Raw genomic sequence first — 11608 nt, 5'->3', positions numbered from 1 at the left:
CTTATTTTTAGTTAAATACTTCATAATCTTAGATAATAATAACACTGCCATATAACATACCTTATGTATGAAATATCCATGGATATATACCATATAGTATATACTTTATTTAGGCAAGTGTCTATTGGAGATTGGTTCTAAGTGATTAATTTATATAGGTCTATTAGAGAATTAAATTGTTCAAAAACTTAACAGTTTTAGATTTTGGGAGAGTTGCCTTATAGATGTTAATGGAGTCACTGATTTTAGCCATACAATTGATTATTTTACTATTATTCAGTTATTAGTATTTATAAGTTTAATTATATTATGAAATTAATTTATGTTATGATTTAATTATATTATGAAGTTTAATTATATTATGAAATTAAATTGTGTTATAAAGTTTAATTATAATATAAAGTTTAATTATATTATGAAATTAAATTATAAAAATAGAATTAAATAAAATATTAAAAATTATAAAATTAAAATAAAATATTTATTACTCGAATTACGATAATTGTAACTAACGTAAAATAATTCATCATTTAATATAATAATGACTATTATAAACGTCGTATTATATTGTATAAAGTGACATTTTCGTTGTTTCTTTGTTTTACTCAGTTAGAAAATTATGACATTTATATCTAACATAAATTACACGCTTAAAACTGTCATTTTATACAAAGTATTATATGACATGTGTTATGGTGGTTTGCAATAGACGGTCAAATTATACTTTTTGGCAGTCAGATTGGTGACGATACGCAAAACCACCATACTCGTATATTATAGTGGTTATAAACGTAACTTTATAAAAAAAATAATCGTCACCATATACACGTTTTTTTAAATAGATTTTACTATTTTATTTACTTTTTCATAGTCGTCACTAGTGAATAAAAGGTTAAAGACAACCATTTTTGTAGCAATTAGACAACGATGAAACCGTTGTCTATCATAACGTAGTTTATTCTATTGAGGTATAGACGACAATTTTAGAACTGTCGTCTATAAGTCACATATAGACAAAAAAAATCAAAAAAAGATATTAAAAAAATTAAAAAATACACGAACCTCAAGGTGATGGCAGCGTTAGCGGTGGAAGGAAGTGGTGGCAGCGATGGAGGGAAAGCAGAGCTCGGTGGTGGAGCAATGGTCAAGAACCTTAAACAATGAACCAATGGAAGAATGAACAATGAACCAATGGAAGAATGGAGGAAATATAAGATGAGAACGAAAACAAAAGAATAAGCAATGAGGGTAGGAAGAACTTACAAAGGCAACAACGACAACGGTAGAGGGAAAGCGGAGCGCGATGGTGGAGCAATGAACAAGAACCTTAAACAATGAACCAATGGAAGAATGAACAATGAACCAATAGGAAGAATGGAGGAAGAATAAGCAATGAGGGTAGGAAGAACTTACAAAGACAATGAGTGAAGAGAACGTTCAGAAGAGTTAAAGAGAGAGCGCGAAGAAGAAGAAAGAAAATGCAGAGAACGAAAATGTAAGTGGTGCGAGGTTTCGAATTAGGATAATAACAAGGGTATAGATGGCGATTGTGGAGTAAAATCGCGATTCTAACCCAACAACCATCGTCTATTCACTCTGTGATTTAAATAAATGATGATTTTTCTTACAACTTCTGTCTATCTATCCGTTTTAATTTAAAAAATGTCATTGTATCTTGATAAACAATGTTTAATAGTGTAACATTTATATTAATTGTCATAAATAAGTGTTTTTACACTTATGCGTACTTTGAGAACTAATAAGAATTGAGACAAATGATGTAAGACTTCCAAACTTCCTTTTCACATATGTCTATTGAAACAAACGAACCTATCACAATATACAAGATAAGTTATAAATTCTAACATCGTGTTAAATTTAATTTAAAAATCAATTAACACATAAATAGTTACATTTAAAGTTCTTCTCGTAGGTCACACTTTAAAAATGTATATTGATAAAAAATATTTTCTATCCCATTTATATGCTTCAATATTTATACATCTGATAAATTTCATTCATATTTTTTTTTTTCATTTAAGGTATGTAATTTTATCAAATTTTGACCCTAAATTAGGAGTATTCTAATCATAAATTAATAATTAATCGATATTTAATACTCTTTTATAGTAGTCTTTATATAATGCATTAACAATAACAAAAAATTATGAAACTTTAAATATTTCATCTGATAATAAATATTCGTTTAATAAACACAAGTCTGGAATATTTTATGATATACGTAAAATTTATAAATGCTTATTTTATATTTAGAAAAATATTTACTATTTTTTTTCAAGAAGATATTATAATTCTTTTTTAACATCATGAACCCCTTAATAATATGTAAAAGTTCAACTACGCAAACAACTTTTTAAGAAAAAAAAAGAGTATCAGTGTGTTAAAGAGTTTGTCAAAATTTGGGCATTAAAAACATCTTATTATAGTAATTATGTATTTCTTTTAGAAAATGTTATAGAGTATTTAAAGAAAAACTCATTACATATCCATAAATTATTTGTAATGATTTAATTTGGTATTTTTCCTCAGAAGTATTAGAAAACTATTAATATTTTAAATAATTAATATTTATTTTAATGCAAACATAAATATATTTTTGAAATGTATTTCTAATAGTTTAATTATGAATTTTCTATTATTATAGAATCAAAAGTAATGTTTAATGATTAAACTACAATCTAATTATACATAATTTTAAAAGAAATATTTTTTTACAATTTTTGAATTACAGGTATTTTAAAAGAGAAGAAAAGTAGTGTTCGTAATGAATAATAATATGAATAAAGGTATACAATTTAAAAAGAGATACAAATAATAATAAACATTCCCCAGATTTTGCATATATGAAATAAATAAATAGTTTCTCAAGATCAACAAAATTAGTTAAATTTAATTATAAAAATAAATATAAATTGTATTTAAAAATACTCAAATAATTAAGTAATGTAACTAACCGTTAGATTTAATAACGTCACCACACTACAAGAAAATCATGAAATAGAAATGAATTTGTAGAAATCAAAATAATTAGTTGTAATAGTAACTAAATTAGAGCCCATTTTAAAAATTAAAAAAAAAAATTGGTTTCTAAATTAGTTTCTATTATTTTTTATTATTGTTAAATAGTTTCTAAATTGGTATCTAATTAGTAACCAAAGTTTTTGCTACCAAATTTAGAAACTAAATAATTGATAGTTAAAACCTTAGTTGCTAATTAGATACCAATTTAAAAACTATTTAATAATAATAAAAAATAATAGAAACTAATTTAGAAACCAATTTTTTTTTATTTCTAAAATGATCTCTATTAGATTATAACTAATTAGTTTCGTCTTTAAAAAATAATTTTTATTTCATGATTTTCTTGTGTCGATGATTATCACTTATATTTTATTAAGTTAATAAATGTGCATACTCATGAATAATATATGTTTGTGCTTGGTAATTGATTAAACCATATGAAGAAAATTAGCAATTAATTATTTCATGCATATAACAGCATGTCTAAATTTTTTAAAACTAGAAAAGAATATCTCTATTTATTTTATATAAATAATAAGAAAAAAATATTTAAGAAACATTATTTTTTGAAAATTAAAAGTATAGAAGTCATTATCACAGAGATCTTATTTTTTTTATTTTTTTTAGAAGCAAAATATATAGTTATGTTCCTTTTTTGGGGGAGGGGGAAGTTGTTTTCCTTTTCATTCTAACTTTAATTATTAAGATTCATGTTTCAGAAAATATAAAAGGAAAGTGATGCTTTTGATAATCCTAAAATATGAAAAAATATTAAAATAATAATATTTATTAGGTATAAAAATGATGGATTGGTATTAATCAATATAAAATAATATAGCATGATAAGATATGTGATCCTGAAGGAGAATGTGGACAAAACTAAAGTCATGGGCAGAAGATATGCATAGATTATTATTTATATAAATAAATGTATTCAAGATTAGGGGCTAATAAATAATTAAAAATAAGTCAGCATTATCGCGTGAGGTTACTTACACCAGCATTGGGTTGCTCATGAGTTTCCTTTCCTTTTATATCTAAGTGAAGAGATAAAAACACAACATCATCGTCATCGTCATCGTCATCATATCATGGCTTCTCCTCTCAGAATTTCAAGGCTCATCTCTCGCTCCTTTTCTTCTACTTCCTTCTCTGCACGAGGTAGAGATGTGTTCTTCATCGCACCCCACCTTCTCAAAGTGGTTTCATAATTTTTCTGTTGAAAAAAAAATTGTAACCAAGCGATTTGCTATCTGTTTGTTCATTTTTTTTCTTTCTTGAACTGTTTTTTTTCTTGTTTGGAAAAGAAAGTATGTTAGGAGGTTCACTCAATGTTTGGTATTTGGTTAGTTGAAGACAGTGTGTTTGTTTGTCTTGTGTTTTCTTAATTGTACTTGTTGATCATCGGTTCAGGTACAACTACTGTTTGTTTGGGCCACTTTTAAATTTATGTTTTACTGGGTGCTTTGATTTGGATTTATCGTTTGTCTTTTAAGGCTGTTGTTAATTAATTATGTGCACGGATCAAAATTTTGAAGACTAAAAAGTAAAACTTTCAGGTGGGAATAGTTACCTTGGCCCCAGACTCTGTAAATACAGTACTGCTGCCGCCATTGAAGAACCCATTAAACCAGCAGTGCAAGTGGAATACACCCAACTCTTAATTGATGGGAAATTCGTAGATGCTGCTTCTGGTGCGTGTTTATTTTGTTAATCTTGTTTCCTGTGGGACATAAAGTTGAGTTTTTGGCTAAGCAAACGGTGGAAGAATAAAAAAAGGAAAATAGAAGAAAATTTTAAGGGCGGCTTTTTTGGGGTATCTTACTATTTGGATTCTTGTGGCATCAGGTAAAACTTTTCCAACTTTGGATCCAAGGACGGGGGAAGTGATTGCTCATGTTGCTGAGGGTCACTCTGAAGATATTGATCGAGCGGTTGCAGCTGCGCGCAAAGCATTTGATCATGGTCCATGGCCTAGGATGACAGCTTATGTATTTGATCATAACCCCTGTCTAATGTTTCTTTTCCTGTGGTTCACAAAGGCATGATCTCTGGTCTCATGATTCCGATTTGCTTCCTTGTTATTTGATTTTATAGGAAAGGCAAAGGATCTTGTTACGTGCAGCTGATCTGATTGAGAAGCATAATGATGAGATTGCAGCACTTGAGACTTGGGATAATGGAAAGCCTTATGAACAATCTGCTAAGATTGAGATTCCAATGCTTGTTCGTCTGTTCCGCTACTATGCTGGTATGTGGGACACAAAATGTGCAACTTAGCCTACCCCTCTTTGATTGTTTTTCGAAAATTTGGTGACACTTGTGTTTTCATGACTCCCCAGGTTGGGCAGATAAGATTCATGGTCTAACAGTTCCAGCTGATGGACCTTATCACGTGCAAACTTTGCATGAACCCATTGGTGTTGCGGGTCAGATCATTCCTTGGAACTTCCCTCTTGTCATGTTTGCCTGGAAGGTTGGACCAGCGTTGGCCTGTGGCAACACCATTGTTCTCAAAACAGCTGAGCAGACACCATTATCTGCTTTCTATGTAGCAAAACTATTTCTCGAGGTTTGTGATAATATTGACCAATATTTATTTTGTACGAAGCATAATTTTGTGGAGTTTAATGTGCTCAGAATCTCTGCAATCCTCATCATTTCGAATTTGTAATCTGTCTGGCAGGCTGGACTTCCTCCTGGTGTTTTAAATGTGGTTTCAGGATTTGGACCAACTGCTGGTGCTGCTCTTGCAAGTCACATGGAGGTTGATAAGGTACTAAAATATTTGGCCACTGCGGCAGTGGAATAACGTACTTCCTCTGTCCCACGATGACTGCAGTTTTAGTTTTTTTAAAAAGATTCCAAATTCATTGATGTTCTTAGTTTAAGCATGAATCTTTCTTTCATAATTTGCCTCATATAATGTTTTGGTTTACAGATAAAAGTAATGCGTGAATCGACAGAGTGAGGTTATTTAACAAATCTGCTTTAATAAGTGACACATTCATTGTGGTTCTTATTTTGTGTGCAGAAACCTTAAACTGTAGTCATTGTGGGACGATAGTGATAATGATTTTAGTGTTGGCGTGAACGAGTATTTTCTATTAAATTGCCAGTAAAATTTCCATGGCAATCAATTTCAGTTTCATTGTCTTGTGTAAAAGTTTCAAGTTCTAATATGGTATTTATTAGACATCTAGACACGATAATGACTTAACAGCATGAATATTTGTTATTCTCTCACAGCTTGCTTTTACTGGTTCCACTGATACTGGGAAAGTTGTCCTTCAATTGGCGGCTAAAAGCAATCTTAAGCCTGTAACTTTGGAGCTTGGTGGAAAATCCCCGTTTATTGTGTGTGAAGATGCTGACATAGATCAGGCTGTTGAGCTAGCACACTTTGCTTTATTCTTTAATCAGGCATGTAAAGTATAGTGCTCTTGTTGTAAAAAATCAGTGATCATGGGACTTGGAAAACCTGATTGGTGTTGTTTGTGGCATTCAGGGACAATGTTGCTGTGCTGGGTCACGAACATATGTACACGAAAGTGTATACGATGAGTTTGTTGAGAAAGCAAAGGCTCGTGCTTTGAAACGTGTTGTTGGCGATCCATTCAAGGGGGGAATAGAGCAAGGTCCTCAGGTAAAATGCTAAGAATCCCTTACATTGCATCCTCATGTTTGATCCTGGATCTTTGTTTTCCAAAATTATTTGAGGATATAGCATGTCTGAATTTGATACTAATTGCTGATGACTGGAAATAGGTTAACCTCCTATTCACATTCCCTTGTCTTAATGCATGATGATTCTTATAAAATGTGTAAATACACTGATGATTTCATATACAATCCAAACCATAAATGCAGATTGATTCAGAGCAATTCGAGAAAATCCTGAGGTATGTCAGACTTGGGGTTGAAAGTGGGGCTACCCTTGAAACAGGAGGAGACAGACTTGGCGACAAGGGCTACTACATTCAACCTACTGTCTTCTCAAATGTTAAGGTATATATATATATATATATATATATATATATATATATATATATATCTTCTTAGTTGCATTTAGCATCTTTTATAAACCAGACTGAAAAATAAAAATACATCTTCTATCTCCTAATGTTTTCAATTTAATTTGTGACAATCATCACCAGGATGACATGCGGATTGCAACGGATGAAATCTTTGGTCCAGTCCAATCCATATTGAAATTCAAGTAAGAAAACAACGAGTGTGAATTTCTTTGAAGAGAATGGTATTATACTAGTATCTGTGCACTAATTTATGTGTTCATCTTCCCAGGGACCTTGGTGAGGTAGTTCAAAGAGCAAATAACTCACGATATGGGCTTGCAGCAGGAGTGTTCACAAAGAACATAGACACTGCCAACATTTTGACTCGGGCACTGAGAGTAGGAACAGTTTGGATAAATTGCTTTGACACATTTGATGCTGCAATTCCCTTTGGTGGTTACAAGATGAGTGGTCAGGGCAGAGAAAAAGGAGAGTATAGTCTTAAGAACTACTTGCAAGTGAAGGCAGTTGTTAACTCCCTGAAGAACCCAGCATGGCTTTGAGTTTCAGCATTTCTAGCATTTTCTGATGATCAATAACTCTGTTTCAACTATAATGATCAATAACATTGTTCATTTGTTTCTTATCTTATGTCTCTTTCAAGGCACAGCATTTTTAGGTGTTAGCCTGACACACTATATTACTCTTCAAGGTGTTTCTTCCTCCACCCCATCAATATCCAAAAATACAATGTCAATCCTTTTTTAAATTACCTTTGGATTAGCTTTTACAGAATCTTTCGGATACCCTTTCCAGAATTTATAAGTATATTTCAGAAAATATTTTCTGGAAATTTTAGAAAGCATTTTTCAGAAAAAAAAATTCCAGAATAAGATTGCAGAACATATATGCACGTTCTGGAATGTGTTTTCCAGAATAAACCATTTGATGCGGGGGTGCAGGAAGAATTTTTGTTGGGGTGCAGGAAGAAACATCCTACTCTTGACTTGGCAAACTCATCTATGCTGTTTTGTTTTTATCATGTTATGGATGAAAAAACACTACAGACACTTACATCATCCTAAGTTAGGTTAGTTTCTGATTTTAAGGATATAAAAACTTGTCTCGTGGTAAGTGAAATTAGTACATATTGAGAAGTGACTTTTAATTTAATATCATAAAATTCAGTTCAGGTTTACGCTTATTTATATATTAGTTAAAAAAAAAAAATTGTTTTAGAAAAAATCAAAGTTTACTATTATTCAAACCAATCACATATTGGTTCCAAGCTAAATTTAATTTTTAATTATACGTGTTTGAATTAGATTATTTAAATTAATTTATGTAAGTTTTTTCAATCATATGATCTTTTGAAAGTCAATGATAAGAACAAATTCAATCTCACGAGGGAAGGAGAAATTGGAGCGTTGAACCGAACACGTGAAGGACAACTCGCATGAGATAAACAATTAATTAATCCAAAAAAAATATTTAGAAGGAGGTTGATCCCATAACACTTTAAGCAGAAATTATAGGAATTTTTTCTAACAAATTTTGTAGGCTAACTTTATCTACATTAATTTTAATTTTATATACTTATTTTTAAATGAAAATATGTGTATTATTTTTTATATTTGATATATAATCTATATTTAGAATTTAAATGAAAACAATGTATTTTATACCTCACATAATAATATTTTTTAGATTTAAAATATAAATTTAAAAATATAATTAAAGATAAACTAAAATTATTAAATACTTACATAAAATGAAAGTATCTTTTTATATATATTGTTATAGATTTATTATTTATTTTAATAAGTAAAAAACAGATACCACAATTTTTAGGATAAAATCGTAAAAAAATAACAACGTCATATATAATATAAGTTACAAAGTAATATAAGTTACAAAGTGGATTTTATTTATTAATTGTTATAGATACAATTGATATCCCATTTTTAAAAATTGGCTCTTCACAAGTATTTAAAATTTTAATACTTGCCAAAAATAATCTTTGGAATGTTGAAATATTAATTCATTGTAGTACTACTATAAAAAGATATTTTTAAAAATAATATATAAAATGACGTGTATTACTAAATCTGGAAGGTGTAAACAATTAACATTTTTTAAAGTTGGTGTTAAATGTTATTAGTAGAACCCAGAACTTTTAAAATTATATCCACTAAAATCATATAAAACTAATAGAACAAGTTTTTTTTAATAATTATTTACTTTCAATACTTTTATTTTATTTTTATTTTTGTTTCAGTAGTTACTTAGTTTGATTTCAGTAGTATATAATCAAGTATGCTAAATGTAACTAAAAATATGTCATAACCTATGTTGCCTTTTGTGTATAATGGATGATCATCTAGTATACATCACTCCATCTTCAATCCCTCCACAAGATAACTTTTTCTTATGCATGAGTTCCTTTGGAAATGTGTTCATAGTCAATCATTTTTTTAAAGTTTTTGGACTATCCATGTGAATATATTTACAATAATTATGCACTCATCCATTTTATTTATTTATTCTATTTATTTTATTTATCTTCAGTTATATATTGATCCATTTTATTCATTTTAATTATCTTCAATTACATATTGTATCATTTTATTATATAGTTTATTTATCTCCAGCTATGCAGGTCTATTTTATTGTTTAATTCTCTCTAGTCACGCACTGCTCCATTTTATTTATTATTTATTATATTTATCTTCTGTTATGCATTGATCTTTTATATTTATTTTTATTTATCTTCAGTTACGTGCTAGTTCATTTTATCTACATTATCTCACTAATATGTATATTTTAATTATAATTTTATTATTTGTTTTGGTTTAGTAAAGATTTGAATCGTAGATGAAAATTTTGATCTTGAGAATTTAAATGAGTAATTTTGATCAAGATGAGATTATCTTGTATTATTCTATTAGCCATGGTAAAACTAATTTATTTCGACTAGTCACTACATATATTAATTCAAAATTTTTTATAGGAAATAAAAGTAGATTATAAAAAATATCACAAAGGTTGAATTTTTATATTGTTTTGATTTTTTTAATGATAGTTGTTTTCACTTTTCCATTTTATCCCTCGTACATGAAAACAAATTGTGCACATTTAAAATATCTCAATAAACGGATGGAATGAATTATTTGAATCCATGTCTGCGATTATCAATGGAATCTTCTTGGAGACAAATTTAAACACTAATGTTATAGAAAATTCAATCACTTTTTGATAAACACGACATTCTATGTTACTATTCATCTCAAACATAGATGCTATTATTATTCTATAAAGACCTATTATGGTCACTTTTCATCTACCATTTACCTATCAAGTTAATCCCCCAATTAACATGTTTCCATCTCCACTATAAAATAGATGTAATACTAAGAAAAGAAAGGACTCTACATAAATTAAAGTCCTTCTCTCTATCTAAAATATGTAAAATAGAACATAAAATACTCTCATTGTAAGAATTGTAACATAAATACATATACTTTTATAAATTAATCTTTATGTTACTTCTTCCTTTAGCCTATGATCTTATTAATTTTAGAAGGGATGTTACAATACAAATCAAGGTCGTAGGTCTCTATCTTCTTCAACTTAAGAGAAATCACCTCTTCTCCCAACCATATTTTTCCAAATTAGCCATATATTATTCCAAATTATAATTATAAATATAGTATATTCTAGATTGCACAAAAAAGGTTTTTTTTTCATAAATAAATTATGTTCTGATTGTGAAATTCATAATGTATTTAAGGATCCAAAAGTGTATTCTGAATTTTAAAATTTGAAATGCATTTTATTTATGACAAATTTTTTTCTAGATTGTGTAATCACTAGAATACATAATATATTTTTCATAAATAAATTATGTCCTTTTCAATTCTTAACATATTTGTACATTTGAAAGTGTATTTTGAATTGCAGAATTCAAAATGTAATTCATTTACATTTCGAAATATATAATCTGAAATGGATTTCAAGATTTAAGTGTATTCTAGATTGAATTTTTTTGAAAAGTTGTTATACTTAATACTTAGAGGAGGTAATAACATAATAAATTCTCACATTCTATAATCTAGAAAACTCTCATTAAACCCATAAACTCAATTGATCTTGTCTCATCTCACACAATGGTTCCAAGAATCACAATGACAACAACAATGGTGTAAGTGGAGCCAACAAAGAAGCAATGGGGGAGATGAGGTGTATGGAGTGTTAGAAAAAATTAGGATAAATGTATGCATTATATAAATGGTATTTTGATCTTTTACAACAATTGTCATTATGAATTTGTGTTATAGAAATTTCAAAATAAAATTAAATAAATTTCTAAGTAAAATATATCTAAAACACACGATGAAATAAAAATATTTAAAAAAGTGAGAGTTTCTTAAAATTCTTTGATTTAACGTTGAAACAAAACTAGGCATATGTGTTTTTTTAAAAAAAAGATATTATACTATGGAGATCACAAAAATACTATAAGGACTAAAAGATATTTAATAAACTCTTGT

At 28.6% G+C, this 11608-nt stretch overlaps 1 protein-coding gene across 1 annotated transcript; it reads left to right on the top strand.

The window, feature by feature from the left end:
- The first annotated feature begins 3895 nt into the window (after positions 1 to 3895).
- On the top strand, positions 3896 to 7704 carry ALDH2B7 (aldehyde dehydrogenase 2B7). The gene is made up of 11 exons (XM_068606611.2): positions 3896 to 4203; positions 4602 to 4736; positions 4891 to 5033; positions 5140 to 5293; positions 5385 to 5614; positions 5729 to 5818; positions 6292 to 6465; positions 6551 to 6688; positions 6913 to 7050; positions 7200 to 7261; positions 7348 to 7704. Exons 1-11 carry the CDS (start codon positions 4134 to 4136, stop codon positions 7619 to 7621), a joined length of 1608 nt encoding a protein of 535 aa, XP_068462712.1. The 5' UTR covers positions 3896 to 4133; the 3' UTR covers positions 7622 to 7704.
- The last annotated feature ends 3904 nt before the right edge of the window (positions 7705 to 11608 follow it).

The sequence above is a fragment of the Phaseolus vulgaris genome, chromosome 3 (assembly GCF_051622355.1).
Source record: "Phaseolus vulgaris cultivar YP4 chromosome 3, ASM5162235v1, whole genome shotgun sequence".
NCBI lineage: Eukaryota > Viridiplantae > Streptophyta > Magnoliopsida > Fabales > Fabaceae > Phaseolus > Phaseolus vulgaris.
Note: the sequence above shows the minus strand (reverse complement) of the source record. Positions and strands in the feature narration are given on the sequence as shown.

Excerpts from the sequence above, each read along its gene's own strand:
- ALDH2B7 (XM_068606611.2), top strand. The coding sequence starts at position 4,134 with ATGGCTTCTCCTCTCAGAATTTCAAGGCTCATCTCTCGCTCCTTTTCT. Across the intron at positions 5,294-5,384 it reads TCTGTTCCGCTACTATGCTG|GTTGGGCAGATAAGATTCAT; the intron begins GTATGTGGGACA and ends ATGACTCCCCAG. Across the intron at positions 5,615-5,728 it reads TAGCAAAACTATTTCTCGAG|GCTGGACTTCCTCCTGGTGT; the intron begins GTTTGTGATAAT and ends TCTGTCTGGCAG.